Source organism: Crinia signifera, chromosome 12 (genome assembly GCF_055691185.1).
Source record: "Crinia signifera chromosome 12, ASM5569118v1, whole genome shotgun sequence".
NCBI lineage: Eukaryota > Metazoa > Chordata > Amphibia > Anura > Myobatrachidae > Crinia > Crinia signifera.
Window position 1 is genome coordinate 1,210,533 of NC_139228.1, and position 27,221 is coordinate 1,237,753.

The 27,221-nt window shown below is 51.7% G+C and overlaps 2 protein-coding genes across 41 annotated transcripts in view; one reads left to right on the forward strand and one right to left on the reverse strand.

Annotated features, from left to right (window-relative positions):
- The window catches only part of LOC146049607 (immunoglobulin superfamily member 11-like), a 571,199-nt gene that overhangs the window by 370,822 nt on the left and 173,156 nt on the right, over positions 1-27,221 (reverse strand). For 2 of the 36 annotated variants that reach the window (XM_083166161.1, XM_083166149.1), the window contains exon 1: positions 2,143-3,236. The exons of 24 other annotated variants lie outside the window; for them this stretch is intronic. The gene's annotated coding sequence lies outside the window, so the exon portion shown is untranslated. Of the gene's footprint in view, positions 1-1,797; positions 1,892-1,952; positions 2,017-2,142; positions 3,237-3,280; positions 3,861-27,221 lie in introns of those variants that run through there. 10 more of the 36 variants (XM_083166157.1, XM_083166155.1, XM_083166156.1 and 7 more) reach the window with 10 other exon arrangements.
- LOC146049613 (acyl-coenzyme A thioesterase THEM4-like) overlaps positions 2,358-27,221 on the forward strand; it is a 43,321-nt gene continuing 18,457 nt past the window's right edge. For 2 of the 5 annotated variants that reach the window (XM_083166170.1, XM_083166168.1), the window contains exons 1-5: positions 2,358-2,640; positions 5,633-5,724; positions 5,806-5,962; positions 9,957-10,110; positions 10,230-10,340. In XM_083166170.1, coding sequence (XP_083022296.1) covers positions 2,556-2,640; positions 5,633-5,724; positions 5,806-5,962; positions 9,957-10,110; positions 10,230-10,340 — 599 coding nt within the window. In that variant the 5' untranslated portion in view covers positions 2,358-2,555. Of the gene's footprint in view, positions 2,641-4,129; positions 5,725-5,805; positions 5,963-9,956; positions 10,111-10,229; positions 10,341-27,221 lie in introns of those variants that run through there. The other 3 variants (XM_083166169.1, XM_083166172.1, XM_083166171.1) reach the window with 3 other exon arrangements.

The window sequence follows — 27,221 nt, forward strand, 5'->3', positions numbered from 1 at the left end:
AATCTGCTGCGCTATATAAGACACTGTAACGGAATCTGCTGCGCTATATAAGACACTGTAACGGGATCTGCTGCGCTATATAAGACACAGTAACGGAATCTGCTGCGCTGTATAAGACACTGTAACGGGATCTGCTGCGCTATATAAGACACTGTAACAGAATCTCCTGCGCTATATAAGACACTGTAACGGAATCTGCTGCTATATAAGACACTAACGGAACCTGCTGCGCTATATAAGACACTGTAACGGAATCTGCTGCGCTATATAAGACTCTAACGGAATCTGCTGCGCTATATAAGACTCTGTAACGGAATCTGCTGCGCTATATAAGACTCTGTAACGGAATCTGCTGCGCTATATAAGACTCAGTAACGGAATCTGCTGCGCTATATAAGATACTGTAACGGAATCTGCTGCGCTATATAAGACGCTGTAACGGAATCTGCTGCGCTATATAAGACGCTGTAACGGAACCTGCTGCGCTATATAAGACACTGTAACGGGATCTGCTGCGCTATATAAGACGCTGTAACGGAACCTGCTGCGCTATATAAGACACTATAACGGAATCTGCTGCGCTATATAAGACGCTGTAACGGAATCTGCTGCGCTATATAAGACACTGTAACGGAACCTGCTGCGCTATATAAGACACTGTAACGGAACCTGCTGCGCTATATAAGACACTGTAACGGGATCTGCTGCGCTATATAAGACGCTGTAACGGAATCTGCTGCGCTATATAAGACGCTGTAACGGAATCTGCTGCGCTATATAAGACACTGTAACGGAATCTGCTGCGCTATGTAATACCCTGTTCTCTCTGCAGCCAAATTCCCGGGTCTAGCATGTAGACCCGGGAATTTTCCTTTTAACAGAGGATTTTTGGCAGTGTGAACGGGTCGCATACCCGGATCTCAGACACGGGTAAAACCCTTCTTTGTACCCGTGTCTGAGATCCGGGTATGCAGACACGGGTTGACCCGTTCACACTGCCGAAAAACCAGTGTTAAAAGGCAAATTCCCGGGTAGAACTTCTTCAGCCGGGAATTTGCCTTGCAGTGAGAACGGGGGTCCAGCGCGGCAGTCCCCGGCATTTCAATGCCGGGGAAAAGCCGTGTATTTCTCACTTGCAGTGAGAACACGGCATAAGACACTGTAAATAAATAATAAATAAATACCTGATCAATTGTACAAACAAACCTCCCAAAAAGTTAAAAAAACTTATTATTTCTTTATTTACACTTTCTTATATAGTGCAGCATATTCCATTGCACTTTACAATTGGAATCAACAGTGATTAAACAAACTGGGTAGAAACAAACCGAAAACAGAGAGGGTCACAATGCTGAACATTTTTGGGAGCACCACCAACCGGGTATGGGTAAAATCCGGAATCGGATAAGACACCGGAATGCCGGACTGGACATCAAACTCTGCATTCCGGAGCTTGTAGTATCCGGTCCGGGGGTGCTCCATCTGATGAGGCTGCTCTCGCACCTGTCACCTGGGAGAGGAGAGGGGGGAGAATACAGCCTCACCGCATGGTCCGGGGGTGTAATAAAAACTGGAACGTTCCAGACCACACGGGGAGGCTGTAATCTCCCCTTCCCCATGTCCCTGGTGTGAGCAATCACAGGCATCCCCCCCGGACAAGACACCCCCCGCATGGGACACCCCTCGGACCAGACACTATAAGCTCCGGAATGCAGAGTTTGATGTCTGGTCCGGCGTTCCGGTGTCTTATCCGGGTCCGGTTTTTACTTAGTCCCCCACCAACCAGATACCACTTACCTATCAAGCATCAGTGGTAATTACGTTGGTTAAATCAATTTATGTACGTTACCATTATTAATCCATTTTCATTTTCCAGTGCCACTCCCGATCCCTATTGTACAAATTAGAAACAAACCGACATAGAGGTATTAGAACCCTGCTCGCAAGCTCACAATGTATAGGCACTACCATCTCCAGGTTGACCTTTTGCTTGTGTCCACATTCTCCATTGTCGACCTTACACCATAAAAAAAAATACACATTTTCACTATATAGTCCAACATCTCCCCTGGTTATAATCAGCCCCAGAACCGGTGCAACACATGAATAGGGTCAGTATGGGAAGCCTGCACATAAACGTACATTGTATCCTGAGCTAAATGCAATCTCAGTCACTTGCTTTGTGTATTATGACCCTCTGCAATGCTGCATAAATGTAGGACTCCTCCAGGCCCTGTCACATGGCGCACGCAGAGGCTCAGGCAGGAGAGGACGGTCTCGGAGGAGCACAGCGCATTGGATGCCGATGCACACACAGCCATAGACACGTGATGAAAGAGCCCGAGCGGCAGACTGGCAGAACGTCGGAGGTAGAGCGGTCGGGCGAACGCCATTTTGTCAGAGCTCACAGTCATAGGAGCTTACGTGATTGGCTCACACAAGATGTCGCCTGCACTGGAGACAGACAGTTCTGGACCTCTGCTGGTGTAACATAAGGACCTTGGACTGGGAGCGGGGGCAGCCGGTACAGCCGCCAGGTTAGTGAGCCGTGTCAGATGAGACTTCAGGATGAATGTGATGCTGGTCCCCAGCTGACTACAACTTCCAGCATGTCCAGCCATCTGCTAAGGCAGACACAGGGTATGGTGAGACTTGTAGTTCTCCCGCAGCTGAGTGACTAATGTCATTATGTCACTAGTTCCATTCATTGTAAGGTGTCAGAAGGTACTTTTACAGTCACACCCCTCCCACTTACATTAAAGACCAATGTATGAGTTTGTTCGCAGTGATCACTTTCAGGTCACATGTGCACTGCGTGCCGCTGCTGCGCTTGCACACCCCGCGCAGCCATATTGATGCACCGTCACTGCGCATTGTGACTCTCGCAATATACATAAGGTGCCCACAGAACTTCCTCATCTTTGCGGCCACCGCTGTGCCAGTTACGTTAGGCTCACCCTCCTGTGTCCACGCCACCATCTATTACCTTTAATAAAGTTGTTGCGAGCACAGTTCCGTAGCGTAAGCGGCGGCCGCAAAGATGAGGAAGGACTGTAAAAAGTTGCTTTAAGAACCGTATTTGTCGCGGTCGCCTTTGTAGATCCAACTGCGACACCATTGCACAGTGTAATATTATTACCAATTCAGACCCAATTGCTCATCTGCAAAGTTGCAGGTAGATAGCCGCCCCCAGACAGAAAGAGAACCGCCCTGTGCAAATCTGTGAGTGAATTGTAAAAATATCGCTGTTCTGTCGCACATCCATATGCAATTCTCTCACCATCGAATGATGGAAAAGTGAGTAGCTCTGACCGGTCCACAACTCTGCAGCAGAGACAGGCTGATCAAGGCCGGAGGTGCGGTCACAAAGCCGCTCTAAGCTGGCCAAATAAGAAGCTAACTTCCGCCCTCCGGATACCACCCCCAAACACCCCCTTCCTGTCTGTCCAATTGCAGGGGGTGACCATAAGATCCTGTTGGTATTTGTGTCACTATATTGGCTCGCACATGCGTGGTACAATCCGTACACATGCACAGTGGTTAAATAACCAAAGGGATTATGAATTCGCACAACAGCGATCGGCTCTGAATCAGGCCCATTGTGTGTTACAGTGTGCGCTCTGTGTATGGTTATGCTGGGTTCCACACACATTATAGTCTACATCATGGTTCCCAAGTGCAGTCCTCATGACACCCCAACAGACCAAGAGGTGTATCACTAGGTTAGAAAATGTGGTACTTGTGTATTATCACCGCACACCCGATGCACAGCGATGCAATGCGATTTTAAATTGTATAAGCCCCCTATACGATTTTTAATTGTATAAGCACCCTAATGGGGGCTAACAATGTTAAATGCACCCCCACGCCACCCCCTCTATGAGCGCCAACCCGAAGCGTGGCGAGCGGCGGCAGTACGCGTCCTCCGACCTTTTCATACCCCCACTTTCCAGGAGTTGATATTAAATAGTGTGGCGAGCGCAGCGAGGGGACGCATATTTCTTTACATGTATTCCGCGGCCGCTCGCCACGCTTCGGGCTCGGTGGCTCGCTGCACTATATAAAATCAACTCCACGCCGACATGGTTAGTGGGGGTATAAAAAGGTCGGAGGACACGTACCGCTGGCGCTCGCCACGCTTCGGGTTGGCGTTGATAGTGGGGGTGCCGTTGGGGGTGCTTTTAACATAGTAAGCACCCATGACGTTTAATTATCTTATAGGGGGCACTTTTAACATTGAAAAACCCATTATACCCCTTTCACACCAGCCTAAATTCCCGGGTTGCGTCTGGGAACAACCCGGGACTAGCTCTGGTGTGAAAGGTTCCAGGGACAAATTCCCGGGTTATTTTGCCAGCAATTCAACCCTGCTAGGTAGCAGGATTGCTTTCGGGTCCTTCCAGGGTTACTGGCTGGTGTGAAAGGTGCAGGGACATGTCCCTGCTTCCCGTGTTGCCTCTGCTAGTGCTGATTTGCTAGCAGGGCAATTTCCTGTTGTGGTGGACACTCACAGACACGCCCAGAGGCAGCATACAGCGTGCAGAGAGACAGTGTGCATGTTCTGTGGCACCACAGACCCCAGAAGTGCATTTTAACCCCTGTAAACCTGCAATGTGTGCCATGGCTTGGACAAATGAGGAGGTCAGAGAGCTATTAATCATGAGAGGAAGATGCTTTCATAAGCCTTTTAATACTTTTTTTATACAAGTAAACAAAGGCTGAAACACTACAAATGTTTTGTGTCTTAATTATTAATAATCAATTATCTAATGTGAGCCTAAAAAAGGCCATTTTCAATGCTATTCTCATAGAAATGCAGGGTCATCCCGGGTTCAGTGTGAAAGGTGCCGACCCGGGTTGTCCCTGCTTCAAAAGCATGTGTGAATGGGTCCCAACCCGGGAATGTCCCTGCTTGTCCCTGGAATTTAATTCCCGGGTTTGTCTCTGCATTTCTGGTGTGAAAGGGGTATTAGTGTGGTTATACAATTTTAAATCGCATACCATTGTATATGCGATACAATGGCATACAATGCAATGGTATACAATTTAAAATTGTATAACATCGGCTGCCATCGCATCGCATACAATCGTATGCCTTATGGTCTGCGATGCGATGGGCGCCGTGCTAGTACACAAGTACCGAAAATTTTATAGATTTTTAATGATCCATTTTAATCAATCCTTTATCATTGTTTGGCATCCAGGGCTAAAAGAAAAATCATTTTTTAAATGTGTGCTCTAACCCTGGAAGCCCTCTGAAATCTATAAAAATCTTCCAAAATCAACATATACCCCCCTAGATTTTAAGGCTAGCCATGCTCACGGACTGGTGGCCTAATTCAATACCTCAGTCATTTTGATGATGCCATGTGTGCACAAGCAGGGATATTCCTAAAACCTGGACTCTAGGTGTGCCTTCAGGACTGCAATTGGGCACTGGTCTATATTTAGCATTGTCAGTATTCTACTTCTGGAAGCTTTAAAAACCCACCTTGCTTGCTGCTGCATTTGGCATACAATGTACCTAGAGTTTGCTTGCCAGTGTGTAAATCCAGCTGTGTGCACCTTTCTCCCACCGTGTGTCATGCACCGTATGCTGTGGACGGAAGTCTCTCATTTATGTCCCATACAGGAAGAGCCATGCTGCAGGGCTGTGCCAGGCTGCTCCGTGTGGGCGAATACATCTGCCAGCGTGCCGGTCAGCCTGCACAGCGTAGCTTCTCGGTGAGTAGCCAGCCTCCGATTAACATGCCGGGGATCGCATTGCACAGTGTGATAAACAACAGATTCTACATCACGTTCCAGGTCTCCCACCCCAGCAATGGACAGCGGGACTATTCCTTACCCAACGCTACATGGCGTCCGAATACGCAGGAGCTGTACAACAAGTTTCTGGAGCTCAGTAAAAGCGGAGAGTGGAAACGCATACCTTCATTTAATGCTGTTGTACATCACATAGACGGTAAAAGCGCCATCTGTTCTTATGTCTCAGAAGTGGAATGCGCAAGATGCATGCATGGTTCTATGGGAAATACATCCGCTAAAGTGGCCATTACATCAATAATCTATCCATTTACTGATTGTTGTAAAAATTCCACAAAATACAATCTGAAATCCTCCAATTACTGATTCCGACCCACAAATGATGGTGATTTCTAACATGTTGCAGATTATGCCAATCATCAGAGACCAGGGACCGGGGATTAGGACCAGGGATTAGGATCGGTGATTAGGACCAGGGATCGGGGATTAGGACCAGGGACCTGGGATTAGGACCAGGGACTGGGGATTAGGATCGGGGATAAGGACCGGGGATTAGGACCAGGGACCGGGGATTAGGATCGGTGATTAGGACCAGGGATCGGGGATTAGGACCAGGGACCTGGGATTAGGACCAGGGACCGGGGATTAGGATCGGGGATAAGGACCAGGGATTAGGACCAGGGACCGGGGATTAGGATCGGTGATTAGGACCAGGGACCGGGGATTAGGACCAGGGACCGGGGATTAGGACCAGGACAGTTCTCCCAGACGAGTGATGCTCTCTACTTCGTAACTATCACTATTTTCTCTTGGATATAGTCTCTAGCACCCAAGGGTGGGAGAACGATCAAACCTGCCCAGGAAAAGAATGTTTGTTCTGATCTACAGAAGGTTGGGGGCATTCTGTTGGCACATAACGCCAATCTTATTTATTAACAGTTTCTTATATAGCGCACACATATTCTGCAGCGCTGTATATATATATAGTATAGTTGAACATTCACATCAGTCCCTGCCCCAGAGGAGCTTACACTCTATGGGCCTTATTCGAAGTTCACTCTTTCTGACAAAATCCTTCTTAGCTAGACAAAACCATGTGCACTGCAGGTGGGGCAGATGTAACATGTGCAGAGATAATTAGATTTGGGTGAGATATTTTGTTTCTGAGCAGGGAAAATACTGACTGCTTTATTTTTACACTGCAATATAGATCTCACTTTGAAGTAAACCCCACCCAAATCTAACTCTCTCTGCACAAGTAACATCTGCCCCACCTGCAGTGCGCATGGTTTTGTCCATCTAAGAAGGATTTTGTCAGAAAGAGTGAATTAGAATAAGGCCCTATATTCCCTACCACACGCGCAAACACACACACACACACATTCTAGGGTTAATTTTGTTGGGAGACAATTAACCTACCAGTATATTGTTGGATTGTGGGAGGAAACCGGAGCACCCGGAGGAAACCCATGCAGGTACGGGGAGAATATACAAACTCTGCACAGTTAGGGCCATGGTGGTGATAGAACCCAGGACCTCAGCAGTAACGCTAACCATTACACCAGGGGTGTCCAAACTTTTTGCGACGAGGGCCAGATTTGGTGAAGTGTAAATGTGTGGGGGCCGATCATTCAACCTGACATTCTTTGAATTATTAATCACATCAGAATGGTCCCCCACTCTGCCCCCATTCACTGTGTCCCCCATTCTGCACCCATTCACTCTGTCCCCCAGCCTGCCCCCCTTCTCTTAATGTCCATCAGTGTCTCCATTCATTGTATGTCCCCAAGCCTTACACTCCTTCACTGTATGACCCCCATTCACTATGTACCCCACTCTGCCTCCATTTACTGTATGTCCCCCAGCCTGCCCCTGCTCCCCCTTCTCTGAATGGCCATCACTGCCTCCATTCACTGTATGTCCCCCATCCTGCCCCTGCTCCCCCTTCTCTGAATGGCCATCACTGCCCCCATTCACTCTATGTCCCCCAGCCTGCCCCTCCTTCACTGTATGTCCCCCATTCACTGTATGAGGGACAGAGTGAATGGGTGCAGAGTGGGGAACAGCCTGCCCCCTTCTCTTAATGTCCATCAGTGCCTCCATCATTGTATGTCTCCAAGCTTGACCCTCCTTCACTGTATGACTCCCAGTCACTGTATGACTCCCATTCACTATGTACCCCACTCTGCCCCCCATTCACTGTATGTCCTCCAGCCTGCCTCTGCTCCCCCTTCTCTGAATGGCCATCACTGCATCCATTCACTGTATGTCCCCCCAGCCTGACCCTCCTTCACCGTATGTCCCCCACTCTGCATGTTTCCCAGCCCCTTGTGTGAGCCAGAGGAAGGAGAGGCAAAGCAGGCACTGCAAGGACAGGAGATGCTTCGGCTCCCGCTGCTGCCCTCCTCCACTCTGCATGTTACGGGAGCAAGCTTCCCCTTGCTGCCCCCTCCCCAAATACTGCTGTCACTGTGATTGTGGAGTAGGGTGATATACGATTGCAGCAGCAGGGGTAGGACGCCAAACACATCTGACTGTGGTAGCCGGCACCTCCTCACTGCAGCAGACAGCAAGGTAAAGGCGCCAGGGCCCCACCTTTAGTGTCCTGTGCTGTGCTTCCCACATCTGGTGCTCTGCCTGCTTCCAACTGGAGGCTGCGGGCCACTTGAAATGACTGCACGGGTCGCAATTGGCCCCTGGGCCTGACTTTGGACATGCCTGCATTACACCGTCCGTTCTGCCCTGGTCTTCCATCACCGCATGCAGCAATAGGATTGTCTGATTGGTGTGGAATTGGGCAGGGAAGCGCATGCTAGCGGCTGTGCACATACAATGAACATGCTGCAGCTGACGGGGCTACACGCTACGTATATCACATATGTACAGGTCGTCATGAGACCATTGTACAAGGGTGGCCAAGCACCACAAGAAGTGCCAAGGGAGGCATGGTCGCCCTCCATGTGATGCCGTCATGTTCCTCTGTCCTGGTTCTGGGCCGGATGTATCAAGATTCAAAAAGTGATAAAATGGAAAGTGATAAACAATCAGCCAATCCAGCCCCCAACTGTCACGCTACAGACTGTATTTAAAAAATGTCAATTAGGAGCTGTCTGTCACTCCATTTTATGACTTTTGGAAGCTTGTGCCACCTGTCCCTGAGTGGGGTATAAGTGCGCGGTCTTCTGTGCAGCTGTAAAGGTTCAGCGATTCCATGTAGCAGCAGCAGCCGCGCGCTCAGTGTGTGACATCATCCGGTTCCCGCCTTGCAGCCTGAGGACTATCTGACATTCAGGTAACAGGACATTCTGCAATTGGTATTTGTGTAATTCTTGTTATTTCATATAGCTGCAGATGTGGCCTGCTCCTGGTATTATTATTATTATAATTGTATTTATAAGGCGCCACAAGTGTTTCGCAGCGCCGTACAAAGGAACAATACAGGGAGACAAAGCTTGGCATAACATTGAATAAATAACAAAAATAGAGTACAAATAAAGTGCGCCACAGATCAATACACATTACAGCTTAAATGTAAGTAGTGAGGACTCGATCAGCATACAACTAGAGGCTAGATGGGTGCCGGACGGGTTCCCGACAGTTAGGATCCCAACAGTCATTTACCCGACGTCGGGATCCCAACTGTCAAAATGCCGATAGCCGGGTGCCCGACGGACACCCGCTATTTTCCCTCGTGGGGGTCCACGACCCCCATAGAGGGAGAATAGAATAGGTGGCTCGCGTAGGGGAATGGGAGCCAGTGCAGATTTTGTTGAAGGGGAGTAGCAGAGTTAGAGCGGCGGGAGAGGAAGATAAGCCTGGCTGCAGCATTGAGGACAGATTGGAGAGGAGCCAGTTGGGATTGAGCGAGGCCGGTGAGGAGAGCATTACAGTAGTCAAGCCGTGAGATGACCAATGAGTGGATGATCAGCTTAGTTGCACTCTGTGAGAGAAAGGGCCTGATGCGAGCAATGTTGCGTAACTGGAACCGGCAAGAATGGGCCAGGGCTTGGATGTGGGGTGCAAAGGAGAGGGAGGAGTCAAGAGTGACACCCAGGCAGCGGAGTTGGGGAACGGGGGTATGTGTGTGGATTTTACATGTATGTTAGGTGTGCATAAGAAGATCGAAAGTGTCTAGACAGACAGTCAAAAGGTCTTCCCACTGAGGCATTGAAGGTCCTTGTGCCCATTTTCAGCTTACCCTCCGGCGGCAAGAACAGATGTGCGTCTCTTCACCAGAAACCTTGAGCAGGACGGAGTTGGCTTTGAATACAGCATGTTTTATAGCAAGGCTGGGAAAAGGATGATCTGCATATTCCAGCCGGGACCCTACCTAGAGGGGCCCCCAGGGTAAGATGATTTTGGTAAATATTGTGATGAATAAGCTGTGAAGCAGATAGATAGGATTGTTCTCTAGATGCCAGACGTGTAATTCGCCTATAGATTCTCGTGTCCTCTTCTCTTCCCAGATACACACATGGCGGCTGCATAGCCACCATTATTGACAGCACAGCCGGGGCAGGGGCCGTGTACTACTGTGGACATGTTATGACGGCCAATCTGAACATCAACTACAAGAAGTGGGTTTAAATAATGATTAACTAAGGTAGAGGCCTTGTTGGTCAGAGTGTTGTGGATGACCAGGTATTCCCTGGGGATGTCTGACTGTTGCTTGCTGCTGACTGCTGGTCTCGATGACTGTGTTCCCTGATTGCTGGGTGTTGCCTGGTGGGTCCGATGCATGTTCCCTGATGACCAGGTGTTCATACATGACTAAAGATGCCCATACACCAGTTTTTCATATTTTATTTTGTTTGAGTTTATTTCCACTTGGACAACATAGAAGTGTAACATGTCCGCTCGCCATGCTGCAGGCACACTGTTTTGTTCTCCCTCTATGCCCACTGAGATGGTAAAGTATGAATAAGTCGGTACAGAATCATGAAAATTCATGCCGACCTATTGATTGTGTCTACATTTTGACCACCTAATGATGACCTTTTTCATGTGTTGACTTAATGACTGGCGACACAATGACCAGGTGTATGTTCCCTGATGACCAGGTGTTGACTGGTGACCAGGTGTTGTCCGATAATTGGGTGTATGTTCCCTGATGACCAGGTGTATGTTCCCTGATGACCAGGTCAGTGGTTCCCAAACTGTGCGCCGCGGCTCCCTGGGGAGCCGCGACGCAGTGACTGGGGTGCCGCGCTGGGAGGCAGCGGGGTTTGAGCGCTGGGAGGCAGCGGGGATTGAGCGCTGGGAGGCAGCGGGGATTGAGCGCTGGGAGGCAGCGGGGATTGAGCGCTGGGAGGCAGCGGGGATTGAGCGCTGGGAGGCAGCGGGGTTTGAGCGCTGGGAGTTAGCGGTGATTGAGTTCTGAGAGGGGGCAGGGTTGAGCGGCAGAAAGCGAGTGCTTTGGGGTGTGTGAGCACCTGGAGGGGGCAGGGGGTGAGCGCCGGGAGTCAGCATGGAGTCGGTGCCCAGCGGGTGCACACTGCACAGAGGGCGGTATTCAATGAGCCTGATTCGCCAGGTTTTTATGGCGAATTTGTGCTGTTTGGCGAATTTCTGTCAAAAACGGTGAATCACCCTATTCAATGACCACATGGCGAATACATTTCTAGGTTTTTTTCACCATGATTCACCGAGTAGCAATCGCTATCTTTTTATGGTGAAGTGGAATGTGAACTTTTAAAATAAAGTGTTTTGTTTTTTACATTTGATGTCAAAAAATCAGGAATTTTATTCTGAGGAGGGGCATGCTATTTTTATTCATGTGCTGTAAGCACATGAATATATATTTAATTTTAAAAATAATATTTTTTTTTATTATTTTTTTTTTACACAGCATCCAGCAGGTGGCGCCAGAGCGGAGCCGCTCATTACATATTCATATATTCACTGCACGATCATTTTGATCGTGTGTAGTGAATATACGCTAGCCTGCTGGCACCCCCGGGGGGGCAGCCTGTGCTGCCTGGCACCCGGGGAGCACACCTAACCCCCCACAAAGGTCTGGGCTAGGCAGAGAGACTACCATCTCTCTGCCTGGCACCGTCCTGAGGCTCCCTGCGGCAATCGCCGCAGGAGCTCATATTCGCCAGTCAGGGGCTCGCTGCCCCTGACTCGTTGAATACCGGAGCCCGCCGGCTCCGGAACATGGCGAATGTGCAGCGAATCCAAAAAAGGATTCGCTGCACCTCGCAGGTATTCACATTGAATACCGCCCAGAGAGTGAGCAGATGGAGGGGGCGGGGGTGAGCGCTGAGATGCAGCGGAGATTGAGTGTGCTGGGAGGAGGCGGGGCTGAGCTCCGGGAGGTGGTGGGCAGTGAGCTAAGCAGCTGGATGGGGGAGAGGTGCAAGCGGGATAAGTTAAAGTCAGCCTGTGGCAGCGGGCGGGGGAGTAGGGAGAGGAGGAGGATGGCTCAGGTGAAGTGCCAGCTCCTGGAGCCTTGTAGGTTAGAGGGCGCTCTGCCCGTGACGTTCTCCTTAATTGTGCTGCAGGCAACCCCTTCTCTCCCTCCTCCGCGGCTGTGGTGCCCGCAACCTCTTTCTTCAATGTGGCACCAGCGACCTCCTCCTTCATTGTGTTGCAGGCCGAGTGTTGAGGTGAGCCAGCCAGGGAGCATGCATGCAGCACTAAGACCAGGGGACTATGTAAAAACCGGACCGGACTAAACCCCGGACTGCCGGATAGGACATCAAAATCTGCAGTCCGGAGCTTGTAGCGTCCGGTCCGGGGGGTGTCCTGTCCAGGGGTGTCTTGTCCGGGGGGTCCCTGTGATAGCTATCACCAGGGACATGGGGGAGGGGAGATTACAGCCTCCCCGGCTGGTCCGGACCGTCCGGTTTTTGATACATGCCCGGACCATACAGGGAGGCTTTATTCTACCCCCCTCCTCTACCTGGTGACAGGCAGCCCCCCCGGACCGGAGGCTACAAGCTACAAAATGCAGAGTTTGATGTCCGGTCCGGCGGTTTTATGTTGGTCCGGTTTTCACCCATACCCCTAAGACCAGTGCTGCTATGTACATGCATACCCCTGACAGCCAGGAAATATCCTCTGCCTGCCTTCCGGCTATCAGGATCAGGCTGCAGTACCCCTCATATTGCTTTGTGCTGTGTCCAGCAGCGCATCTAGCATAGAAAGGGGCAGGCCAGGGGTACATGTAAGAAGTACCGCCAGGTCACAGTTTGGGTTTGCTGCTCATTGACAGATGTGCCCATGGGCTACACCTGTTATTATCCCCCCTACTAGCAACCCCTGCCACACCACAAGCTCTGGAACCTGTACGGTCACCATTATGGCCATGCCCCCAATTCAGCACGGGGGGTGGGGGTGCCAAAACATACCCTTGCTCCAGGCACCATGTTACCTAGCTACATCTCTGTGAGCAGGGGGCTTGCCGGTGACTGGGGTCAGACGGTGGTGGCTGCAGGAGTATGCACAGCGGGCAATTGTCCTGAAGGGGATGAATGAGCTGTGACAAGAGGAGCTGAAGAAGTGGACCCGATACAGTGGATCGGTCGTTGGCTGGCAGCAATTTACAGGTATGTGAGTTTAATGGGCCCTACACACGTAACAACACATTGAGCATGCTGCAAATTCACACCATGGGTGATTATCAGACGACTGCATATGCGCACGGTATGCTGTGTGCATGCGCAAGCTGTCTGTATGAAGACAGGCAGCTAATTGATTGACACCCTCCGGCCGCAACCATGCATTTTCTGGAATTTCTTCAGAAAATGCAGGTGTCGGGCAGGGGTACAATTATTCGATGGTGAGCGATTTTCCCCCTGTGCACACGTCTGCAAACATGTTTGCAAGCCGTGCACGGGGCAGGGGGGGGATGAGTTTGGCGGATGTGGTCATTATCCCGACGTTGGGATCCCGACTGCCCGGAGTCAGACAGCATGGCGAGTGCAAAAAAGCCCCTTGCGGGCTCGCTGCACTCGCCACGCTGCAGGCACGATTCCATTCTCCCTCTATGGGGGTCGTGGACCCCACGAGGGAAAATAGCTGTCGGGCACCCGGCTGTCGACGTTTTGACAGTCGGGATCCCAACGTTGGATAAATGACTGTCGGGATCCCGACTGTCGGGAACCCGTCCGGCACCCGAGTTTGGCGGGGTAGCCGTTAACCTGCTAGCTGGGCTCCGAACGCTTGCAGCCCAGCAAGCCGGTCTGAATCAGGTTCTTAGAAGACCTTGATAGAAAGCCTGGCCTGTTTTTTTTAAATAGGTCCTTGTGACCAGGTATGCCCTGCATACAGTACATAGCATTGTTTTGACCTAACTAACTGAAAAAAGGGATAGTTCGGTAATTATTTTGGCTTAAGGGTGCCTTGAAAAAGTCATGGACACCCAAAGGGTGCCTTGGACTAAAAAAGTTTGGGAACCACTGGACCAGGTGTATGTTCCCTGATGACCAGGTGTTACCTGATGACCGGGTGTATGTTCCCTGATGACCAGGTATTGCCTGATGTCCAGGTGCTTGTTCCCTGATGTCCAGGTGCTTGTTCCCTGATGACCAGGTGCATGTTCCCTGATGACCAGGTGCATGTTCCCTGATGACCAGGTGTTGACTGGTGACCAGGTGCATGTTCCCTGATGACCAGGTGCATGTTCCCTGATGACCAGGTGTTGACTGGTGACCAGGTGCATGTTCCCTGATGACCAGGGGCATGTTCCCTGATGACCAGGGGCATGTTCCCTGATGACCAGGGGCATGTTCCCTGATGACCAGGGGCATGTTCCCTGATGACCAGGGGCATGTTCCCTGATGACCAGGGGCATGTTCCCTGATGACCAGGGGCATGTTCCCTGATGACCAGGGGCATGTTCCCTGATGACCAGGGGCATGTTCCCTGATGACCAGGGGCATGTTCCCTGATGACCAGGGGCATGTTCCCTGATGACCAGGTGCATGTTCCCTGATGACCAGGTGCATGTTCCCTGATGACCAGGTGCATGTTCCCTGATGACCAGGTGCATGTTCCCTGATGACCAGGTGCATGTTCCCTGATGACCAGGTGTTGACTGGTGACCAGGTGTATGTTCCCTGATGACCAGGTGCATGTTCCCTGATGACCAGGTGTTGACTGCTGACCCGGTGCATGTTCCCTGATGACCAGGTGTTGACTGATGACCAGGTGCATGTTCCCTGATGACCAGGTGCATGTTCCCTGATGACCAGGTCTATGTTCCCTGATGACCAGGTCTATGTTCCCTGATGACCAGGTCTATGTTCCCTGATGACCAGGTGTTGTCCGATAATTGGGTGTATGTTCCCTGATGACCAGGTGCATGTTCCCTGATGACCAGGTGTTGCCTGATGACCAGGTGTTGCCTGGTGACCAGGTGTATGTTCCCTGATGACCAGGTGCATGTTCCCTGATGACCAGGTGTTGACTGGTGACCAGGTGCATGTTCCCTGATGACCAGGTCTATGTTCCCTGATGACCAGGTCTATGTTCCCTGATGACCAGGTGTTGTCCGATAATTGGGTGTATGTTCCCTGATGACCAGGTGCATGTTCCCTGATGACCAGGTGTTCCCTGATGACCAGGTGTTGACTGGTGACCAGGTGTATGTTCCCTGATGACCAGGTGCATGTTCCCTGATGACCAGGTGTTGACTGGTGACCAGGTGCATGTTCCCTGATGACCAGGTGTTGACTGATGACCAGGTGCATGTTCCCTGATGACCAGGTGCATGTTCCCTGATGACCAGGTGCATGTTCCCTGATGACCAGGTGCATGTTCCCTGATGACCAGGTGCATGTTCCCTGATGACCAGGTGCATGTTCCCTGATGACCAGGTGTTGACTGGTGACCAGGTGTATGTTCCCTGATGACCAGGTGCATGTTCCCTGATGACCAGGTGTTGACTGGTGACCAGGTGCATGTTCCCTGATGACCAGGTGTTGACTGATGACCAGGTGCATGTTCCCTGATGACCAGGTGCATGTTCCCTGATGACCAGGTCTATGTTCCCTGATGACCAGGTCTATGTTCCCTGATGACCAGGTGTTGTCCGATAATTGGGTGTATGTTCCCTGATGACCAGGTGCATGTTCCCTGATGACCAGGTGTTGCCTGATGACCAGGTGTTGACTGGTGACCAGGTGTATGTTCCCTGATGACCAGGTGCATGTTCCCTGATGACCAGGTGTTGACTGGTGACCAGGTGCATGTTCCCTGATGACCAGGTCTATGTTCCCTGATGACCAGGTCTATGTTCCCTGATGACCAGGTGTTGTCCGATAATTGGGTGTATGTTCCCTGATGACCAGGTGCATGTTCCCTGATGACCAGGTGTTCCCTGATGACCAGGTGTTGACTGGTGACCAGGTGTATGTTCCCTGATGACCAGGTGCATGTTCCCTGATGACCAGGTGTTGACTGGTGACCAGGTGCATGTTCCCTGATGACCAGGTGTTGACTGATGACCAGGTGCATGTTCCCTGATGACCAGGTGCATGTTCCCTGATGACCAGGTCTATGTTCCCTGATGACCAGGTCTATGTTCCCTGATGACCAGGTGTATGTTCCCTGATGACCAGGTGTTGTCCGATAATTGGGTGTATGTTCCCTGATGACCAGGTGCATGTTCCCTGATGACCAGGTGTTGCCTGATGACCAGGTGTTGACTGGTGACCAGGTGTATGTTCCCTGATGACCAGGTGCATGTTCCCTGATGACCAGGTGTTGACTGGTGACCAGGTGCATGTTCCCTGATGACCAGGTCTATGTTCCCTGATGACCAGGTCTATGTTCCCTGATGACCAGGTGTTGTCCGATAATTGGGTGTATGTTCCCTGATGACCAGGTGCATGTTCCCTGATGACCAGGTGTTCCCTGATGACCAGGTGTTGACTGGTGACCAGGTGTATGTTCCCTGATGACCAGGTGCATGTTCCCTGATGACCAGGTGTTGACTGGTGACCAGGTGCATGTTCCCTGATGACCAGGTGTTGACTGATGACCAGGTGCATGTTCCCTGATGACCAGGTGCATGTTCCCTGATGACCAGGTCTATGTTCCCTGATGACCAGGTGCATGTTCCCTGATGACCAGGTCTATGTTCCCTGATGACCAGGTCTATGTTCCCTGATGACCAGGTGTATGTTCCCTGATGACCAGGTGTTGTCCGATAATTGGGTGTATGTTCCCTGATGACCAGGTGCATGTTCCCTGATGACCAGGTGTTGCCTGATGACCGGGTGTATGTTCCCTGATGACCAGGTGTTGCCTGATGACCAGGTGTATGTTCCCTGATGACCAGGTGTTGCCTGATGACCAGGTGCATGTTCCCTGATGACCAGGTGCATGTTCCCTGATGACCAGGTGCATGTTCCCTGATGACCAGGTGCATGTTCCCTGATGACCAGGTGCATGTTCCCTGATGACCAGGTGCATGTTCCCTGATGACCAGGTGTTGACTGATGACCAGGGGCATGTTCCCTGATGACCAGGGGCATGTTCCCTGATGACCAGGGGCATGTTCCCTGATGACCAGGGGCATGTTCCCTGATGACCAGGGGCATGTTCCCTGATGACCAGGGGCATGTTCCCTGATGACCAGGGGCATGTTCCCTGATGACCAGGGGCATGTTCCCTGATGACCAGGGGCATGTTCCCTGATGACCAGGTGCATGTTCCCTGATGACCAGGTGCATGTTCCCTGATGACCAGGTGCATGTTCCCTGATGACCAGGTGCATGTTCCCTGATGACCAGGTGTTGACTGATGACCAGGTGCATGTTCCCTGATGACCAGGTGCATGTTCCCTGATGACCAGGTCTATGTTCCCTGATGACCAGGTCTATGTTCCCTGATGACCAGGTGTTGACTGGTGACCAGGTGTATGTTCCCTGATGACCAGGTGCATGTTCCCTGATGACCAGGTCTATGTTCCCTGATGACCAGGTGTTGACTGGTGACCAGGTGTATGTTCCCTGATGACCAGGTGCATGTTCCCTGATGACCAGGTGTTGACTGGTGACCAGGTGTATGTTCCCTGATGACCAGGTGTATGTTCCCTGATGACCAGGTGCATGTTCCCTGATGACCAGGTGCATGTTCCCTGATGACCAGGTGCATGTTCCCTGATGACCAGGTGCATGTTCTCTGATGACCAGGTGCATGTTCCCTGATGACCAGGTGCATGTTCCCTGATGACCAGGTGCATGTTCCCTGATGACCAGGTGCATGTTCCCTGATGACCAGGTGCATGTTCCCTGATGACCAGGTGCATGTTCCCTGATGACCAGGTGCATGTTCCCTGATGACCAGGTGCATGTTCCCTGATGACCAGGTGTTGACTGGTGACCAGGTGTATGTTCCCTGATGACCAGGTGCATGTTCCCTGATGACCAGGTGTTGACTGGTGACCAGGTGCATGTTCCCTGATGACCAGGTGCATGTTCCCTGATGACCAGGTGCATGTTCCCTGATGACCAGGTGCATGTTCCCTGATGACCAGGTGCATGTTCCCTGATGACCAGGTGCATGTTCCCTGATGACCAGGTGCATGTTCCCTGATGACCAGGTGCATGTTCCCTGATGACCAGGTGCATGTTCCCTGATGACCAGGTGCATGTTCCCTGATGACCAGGTCTATGTTCCCTGATGACCAGGTGTTGACTGGTGACCAGGTGTATGTTCCCTGATGACCAGGTGCATGTTCCCTGATGACCAGGTGTTGACTGGTGACCAGGTGTATGTTCCCTGATGACCAGGTGTATGTTCCCTGATGACCAGGTGTATGTTCCCTGATGACCAGGTGCATGTTCCCTGATGACCAGGTGCATGTTCCCTGATGACCAGGTGCATGTTCTCTGATGACCAGGTGCATGTTCCCTGATGACCAGGTGCATGTTCCCTGATGACCAGGTGCATGTTCCCTGATGACCAGGTGCATGTTCCCTGATGACCAGGTGCATGTTCCCTGATGACCAGGTGCATGTTCCCTGATGACCAGGTGCATGTTCCCTGATGACCAGGTGTTGACTGGTGACCAGGTGTATGTTCCCTGATGACCAGGTGCATGTTCCCTGATGACCAGGTGTTGACTGGTGACCAGGTGCATGTTCCCTGATGACCAGGTGCATGTTCCCTGATGACCAGGTGTATGTTCCCTGATGACCAGGTGCATGTTCCCTGATGACCAGGTGCATGTTCCCTGATGACCAGGTGCATGTTCCCTGATGACCAGGTGCATGTTCCCTGATGACCAGGTGCATGTTCCCTGATGACCAGGTGCATGTTCCCTGATGACCAGGTGCATGTTCCCTGATGACCAGGTGTATGTTCCCTGATGACCAGGTGCATGTTCCCTGATGACCAGGTGCATGTTCCCTGATGACCAGGTGCATGTTCTCTGATGACCAGGTGCATGTTCCCTGATGACCAGGTGCATGTTCCCTGATGACCAGGTGTTGACTGGTGACCAGGTGTATGTTCCCTGATGACCAGGTGTATGTTCCCTGATGACCAAGTGTATGTTCCCTGATGACCAGGTGCATGTTCCCTGATGACCAGGTGCATGTTCCCTGGTGACCAGGTGTATGTTCCCTGGTGACCAGGTGTTGCCTGATGACCAGGTGTATGTTCCCTGATGACCAGGTGCATGTTCCCTGATGACCAGGTGCATGTTCCCTGATGACCAGGTGCATGTTCCCTGATGACCAGGTGCATGTTCCCTGATGACCAGGTGCATGTTCCCTGATGACCAGGTGCATGTTCCCTGATGACCAGGTGCATGTTCCCTGATGACCAGGTGCATGTTCCCTGATGACCAGGTCTATGTTCCCTGATGACCAGGTCTATGTTCCCTGATGACCAGGTGTTGACTGGTGACCAGGTGTATGTTCCCTGATGACCAGGTGCATGTTCCCTGATGACCAGGTGTTGACTGGTGACCAGGTGTATGTTCCCTGATGACCAGGTGTATGTTCCCTGATGACCAGGTGTATGTTCCCTGATGACCAGGTGCATGTTCCCTGATGACCAGGTGCATGTTCCCTGATGACCAGGTGCATGTTCTCTGATGACCAGGTGCATGTTCCCTGATGACCAGGTGCATGTTCCCTGATGACCAGGTGCATGTTCCCTGATGACCAGGTGCATGTTCCCTGATGACCAGGTGCATGTTCCCTGATGACCAGGTGCATGTTCCCTGATGACCAGGTGCATGTTCCCTGATGACCAGGTGTTGACTGGTGACCAGGTGTATGTTCCCTGATGACCAGGTGCATGTTCCCTGATGACCAGGTGTTGACTGGTGACCAGGTGCATGTTCCCTGATGACCAGGTGCATGTTCCCTGATGACCAGGTGTATGTTCCCTGATGACCAGGTGCATGTTCCCTGATGACCAGGTGCATGTTCCCTGATGACCAGGTGCATGTTCCCTGATGACCAGGTGCATGTTCCCTGATGACCAGGTGCATGTTCCCTGATGACCAGGTGCATGTTCCCTGATGACCAGGTGCATGTTCCCTGATGACCAGGTGCATGTTCCCTGATGACCAGGTGCATGTTCCCTGATGACCAGGTGCATGTTCCCTGATGACCAGGTGCATGTTCTCTGATGACCAGGTGCATGTTCCCTGATGACCAGGTGCATGTTCCCTGATGACCAGGTGTTGACTGGTGACCAGGTGTATGTTCCCTGATGACCAGGTGTATGTTCCCTGATGACCAAGTGTATGTTCCCTGATGACCAGGTGCATGTTCCCTGATGACCAGGTGCATGTTCCCTGGTGACCAGGTGTATGTTCCCTGGTGACCAGGTGTTGCCTGATGACCAGGTGTATGTTCCCTGATGACCAGGTGCATGTTCCCTGATGACCAGGTGTTGACTGGTGACCAGGTGCATGTTCCCTGATGACCAGGTGTTGACTGATGACCAGGTGCATGTTCCCTGATGACCAGGTGCATGTTCCCTGATGACCAGGTGCATGTTCCCTGATGACCAGGTCTATGTTCCCTGATGACCAGGTCTATGTTCCCTGATGACCAGGTGTTGACTGGTGACCAGGTGTATGTTCCCTGATGACCAGGTGCATGTTCCCTGATGACCAGGTGTTGACTGGTGACCAGGTGCATGTTCCCTGATGACCAGGTGTATGTTCCCTGATGACCAGGTGCATGTTCCCTGATGACCAGGTGCATGTTCCCTGATGACCAGGTGCATGTTCCCTGATGACCAGGTGCATGTTCCCTGATGACCAGGTGCATGTTCCCTGATGACCAGGTGTTGACTGGTGACCAGGTGTATGTTCCCTGATGACCAGGTGCATGTTCCCTGATGACCAGGTGTTGACTGGTGACCAGGTGCATGTTCCCTGATGACCAGGTGTATGTTCCCTGATAACCAGGTGCATGTTCCCTGATGACCAGGTGTATGTTCCCTGATGACCAGGTGTATGTTCCCTGATGACCAGGTGTATGTTCCCTGATGACCAGGTGTTGCCTGATGACCAGGTGTTGCCTGATGACCTGGTGTATGTTCCCTGATGACCAGGTGCATGTTACCTGATGACCAGGTGTTGACTGGTGACCAGGTGCATGTTCCCTGATGACCAGGTGTATGTTCCCTGATGACCAGGTGTATGTTCCCTGATGACCAGGTGTATGTTCCCTGATGACCAGGTGCATGTTCCCTGATGACCAGGTGCATGTTCCCTGATGACCAGGTGCATGTTCCCTGATGACCAGGTGCATGTTCCCTGATGACCAGGTGCATGTTCCCTGATGACCAGGTGCATGTTCCCTGATGACCAGGTGCATGTTCCCTGATGACCAGGTGCATGTTCCCTGATGACCAGGTGCATGTTCCCTGATGACCAGGTGCATGTTCCCTGATGACCAGGTGTTGACTGATGACCAGGTGCATGTTCCCTGATGACCAGGTGCATGTTCCCTGATGACCAGGTCTATGTTCCCTGATGACCAGGTGTTGACTGGTGACCAGGTGTATGTTCCCTGATGACCAGGTGCATGTTCCCTGATGACCAGGTGTTGACTGGTGACCAGGTGCATGTTCCCTGATGACCAGGTGCATGTTCCCTGATGACCAGGTGCATGTTCCCTGATGACCAGGTGCATGTTCCCTGATGACCAGGTGCATGTTCCCTGATGACCAGGTGCATGTTCCCTGATGACCAGGTGTTGACTGGTGACCAGGTGTATGTTCCCTGATGACCAGGTGCATGTTCCCTGATGACCAGGTGTTGACTGGTGACCAGGTGCATGTTCCCTGATGACCGGGTGTATGTTCCCTGATGACCAGGTGTTGCCTGATGACCAGGTGTATGTTCCCTGATGACCAGGTGTTGACTGGTGACCAGGTGTATGTTCCCTGATGACCAGGTGCATGTTCCCTGATGACCAGGTGTTGACTGGTGACCAGGTGCATGTTCCCTGATGACCAGGTGTATGTTCCCTGATGACCAGGTGTATGTTCCCTGATGACCAGGTGCATGTTCCCTGATGACCAGGTGCATGTTCCCTGATGACCAGGTGCATGTTCCCTGATGACCAGGTGTTGACTGGTGACCAGGTGTATGTTCCCTGATGACCAGGTGCATGTTCCCTGATGACCAGGTGTTGACTGGTGACCAGGTGCATGTTCCCTGATGACCGGGTGTATGTTCCCTGATGACCAGGTGTTGCCTGATGACCAGGTGTATGTTCCCTGATGACCAGGTTTTCCCTGATGACCGGGTGTATGTTCCCTGATGACCAGGTGTTGCCTGATGACCAGGTGTATGTTCCCTGATGACCAGGTGCATGTTCCCTGATGACCAGGTGCATGTTCCCTGATGACCAGGTGCATGTTCCCTGATGACCAGGTGCATGTTCCCTGATGACCAGGTGCATGTTCCCTGATGACCAGGTGCATGTTCCCTGATGACCAGGTGCATGTTCCCTGATGACCAGGTGTTGACTGGTGACCAGGTGCATGTTCCCTGATGACCAGGTGTTGACTGATGACCAGGGGCATGTTCCCTGATGACCAGGGGCATGTTCCCTGATGACCAGGGGCATGTTCCCTGATGACCAGGGGCATGTTCCCTGATGACCAGGGGCATGTTCCCTGATGACCAGGGGCATGTTCCCTGATGACCAGGGGCATGTTCCCTGATGACCAGGGGCATGTTCCCTGATGACCAGGGGCATGTTCCCTGATGACCAGGTGCATGTTCCCTGATGACCAGGTGTTGACTGGTGACCAGGTGTATGTTCCCTGATGACCAGGTGCATGTTCCCTGATGACCAGGTGTTGACTGGTGACCAGGTGCATGTTCCCTGATGACCAGGTGTTGACTGATGACCAGGTGCATGTTCCCTGATGACCAGGTGCATGTTCCCTGATGACCAGGTCTATGTTCCCTGATGACCAGGTGTTGACTGGTGACCAGGTGTATGTTCCCTGATGACCAGGTGCATGTTCCCTGATGACCAGGTGCATGTTCCCTGATGACCAGGTGTTGACTGGTGTCCAGGTGCATGTTCCCTGATGACCAGGTGTATGTTCCCTGATGACCAGGTGTATGTTCCCTGATGACCAGGTGTATGTTCCCTGATGACCAGGTGCATGTTCCCTGATGACCAGGTGCATGTTCCCTGATGACCAGGTGCATGTTCCCTGATGACCAGGTGCATGTTCCCTGATGACCAGGTGTTGACTGGTGACCAGGTGTATGTTCCCTGATGACCAGGTGCATGTTCCCTGATGACCAGGTGTTGACTGGTGACCAGGTGCATGTTCCCTGATGACCAGGTGTATGTTCCCTGATAACCAGGTGCATGTTCCCTGATGACCAGGTCTATGTTCCCTGATGACCAGGTCTATGTTCCCTGATGACCAGGTGTTGACTGGTGACCAGGTGTATGTTCCCTGATGACCAGGTGCATGTTCCCTGATGACCAGGTGTTGACTGGTGACCAGGTGCATGTTCCCTGATGACCAGGTGTATGTTCCCTGATGACCAGGTGTATGTTCCCTGATGACCAGGTGCATGTTCCCTGATGACCAGGTGCATGTTCCCTGATGACCAGGTGCATGTTCCCTGATGACCAGGTGCATGTTCCCTGATGACCAGGTGCATGTTCCCTGATGACCAGGTGTTGACTGGTGACCAGGTGTATGTTCCCTGATGACCAGGTGCATGTTCCCTGATGACCAGGTGTTGACTGGTGACCAGGTGCATGTTCCCTGATAACCAGGTGCATGTTCCCTGATGACCAGGTGTATGTTCCCTGATAACCAGGTCTATGTTCCCTGATGACCAGGTGTTGACTGGTGACCAGGTGTATGTTCCCTGATGACCAGGTGCATGTTCCCTGATGACCAGGTGTTGACTGGTGACCAGGTGCATGTTCCCTGATGACCAGGTGCATGTTCCCTGATAACCAGGTGCATGTTCCCTGATAACCAGGTGCATGTTCCCTGATAACCAGGTGCATGTTCCCTGATGACCAGGTGCATGTTCCCTGATGACCAGGTGCATGTTCCCTGATGACCAGGTGTTGACTGATGACCAGGTGCATGTTCCCTGATGACCAGGTGCATGTTCCCTGATGACCAGGTGCATGTTCCCTGGTGACCAGGTGCATGTTCCCTGGTGACCAGGTGCATGTTCCCTGGTGACCAGGTGTTGACTGATGACCAGGTGCATGTTCCCTGATGACCAGGTGTATGTTCCCTGATGACCAGGTGTATGTTCCCTGATGACCAGGTGTATGTTCCCTGATGACCAGTTGTATGTTCCCTGATGACCAGGTGTATGTTCCCTGATGACCAGGTGTATGTTCCCTGATGACCAGGTGTATGTTCCCTGATGACCAGGTGTTGACTGGTGACCAGGTGTATGTTCCCTGATGACCAGGTGTTGCCTGATGACCAGGTGTTGTCTGATAATTGGGTCCATGTTCCCTGATGACCAAGTGTATGTTCCCTGATGACCAGGTGCATGTTCCCTGATGACCAGGTGCATGTTCCCTGATGACCAGGTGTTGACTGATGACCAGGTGCATGTTCCCTGATGACCAGGTGCATGTTCCCTGATGACCAGGTGCATGTTCCCTGATGACCAGGTGCATGTTCCCTGATGACCAGGTGCATGTTCTCTGATGACCAGGTGTATGTTCCCTGATGACCAGGTGCATGTTCCCTGATGACCAGGTGTTGACTGGTGACCAGGTGTATGTTCCCTGATGACCAAGTGTATGTTCCCTGATGGCCAGGTGCATGTTCCCTGATGACCAGGTGCATGTTCCCTGATGACCAGGTGCATGTTCCCTGATGACCAGGTGCATGTTCCCTGGTGACCAGGTGCATGTTCCCTGGTGACCAGGTGTATGTTCCCTGGTGACCAGGTGTTGACTGATGACCAGGTGCATGTTCCCTGATGACCAGGTGCATGTTCCCTGATGACCAGGTGTATGTTCCCTGATGACCAGGTGTATGTTCCCTGATGACCAGGTGTATGTTCCCTGATGACCAGGTGTATGTTCCCTGATGACCAGGTGTATGTTCCCTGATGACCAGGTGTATGTTCCCTGATGACCAGGTGTTGACTGGTGACCAGGTGTATGTTCCCTGATGACCAGGTGTTGCCTGATGACCAGGTGTTGTCTGATAATTGGGTGCATGTTCCCTGATGACCAAGTGTATGTTCCCTGATGACCAGGTGCATGTTCCCTGGTGACCAGGTGCATGTTCCCTGGTGACCAGGTGCATGTTCCCTGGTGACCAGGTGCATGTTCCCTGGTGACCAGGTGCATGTTCCCTGGTGACCAGGTGCATGTTCCCTGGTGACCAGGTGCATGTTCCCTGGTGACCAGGTGCATGTTCCCTGGTGACCAGGTGCATGTTCCCTGGTGACCAGGTGCATGTTCCCTGGTGACCAGGTGCATGTTCCCTGGTGACCAGGTGTATGTTCCCTGGTGACCAGGTGTATGTTCCCTGGTGACCAGGTGTTGACTGATGACCAGGTGCATGTTCCCTGATGACCAGGTGTATGTTCCCTGATGACCAGGTGTATGTTCCCTGATGACCAGGTGTATGTTCCCTGATGACCAGGTGTATGTTCCCTGATGACCAGGTGTATGTTCCCTGATGACCAAGTGTATGTTCCCTGATGACCAGGTGCATGTTCCCTGATGACCAGGTGTATGTTCCCTGGTGACCAGGTGTTGACTGATGACCAGGTGCATGTTCCCTGATGACCAGGTGTATGTTCCCTGATGACCAGGTGTATGTTCCCTGATGACCAGGTGTATGTTCCCTGATGACCAGGTGTATGTTCCCTGATGACCAAGTGTTGACTGGTGACCAGGTGTATGTTCCCTGATGACCAGGTGTATGTTACCTGATGACCAGGTGTATGTTCCCTGATGACCAGGTGCATGTTCCCTGATGACCAGGTGTATGTTCCCTGGTGACCAGGTGTTGACTGATGACCAGGTGTATGTTCCCTGATGACCAGGTGTTGACTGATGACCAGGTGTATGTTCCCTGATGACCAGGTGTTGACTGGTGACCAGGTGTATGTTCCCTGATGACCAGGTGCATGTTCCCTGATGACCAGGTGCATGTTCCCTGATGACCAGGTGCATGTTCTCTGATGACCAGGTGTATGTTCCCTGATGACCAGGTGCATGTTCCCTGATGACCAGGTGTTTGTTCCCTGATGACCAGGTGCATGTTCCCTGATGACCAGGTGTTTGTTCCCTGATGACCAGGTGTATGTTCCCTGATGACCAGGTGTATGTTCCCTGATGACCAGGTGCATGTTCCCTGATGACCAGGTGCATGTTCCCTGATGACCAGGTGCATGTTACCTGATGACCAGGTGCATGTTCCCTGGTGACCAGGTGCATGTTCCCTGGTGACCAGGTGTATGTTCCCTGGTGACCAGGTGTTGACTGATGACCAGGTGCATGTTCCCTGATGACCAGGTGTATGTTCCCTGATGACCAGGTGTATGTTCCCTGATGACCAGGTGTATGTTCCCTGATGACCAGGTGTATGTTCCCTGATGACCAGGTGTATGTTCCCTGATGACCAGGTGTTGACTGGTGACCAGGTGTATGTTCCCTGATGACCAGGTGTTGCCTGATGACCAGGTGTTGTCTGATAATTGGGTGCATGTTCCCTGATGACCAAGTGTATGTTCCCTGATGACCAGGTGCATGTTCCCTGATGACCAGGTGTTGACTGATGACCAGGTGCATGTTCCCTGATGACCAGGTGCATGTTCCCTGATGACCAGGTGCATGTTCCCTGATGACCAGGTGCATGTTCCCTGATGACCAGGTGCATGTTCCCTGATGACCAGGTGCATGTTCCCTGATGACCAGGTGCATGTTCTCTGATGACCAGGTGTATGTTCCCTGATGACCAGGTGCATGTTCCCTGATGACCAGGTGCATGTTCCC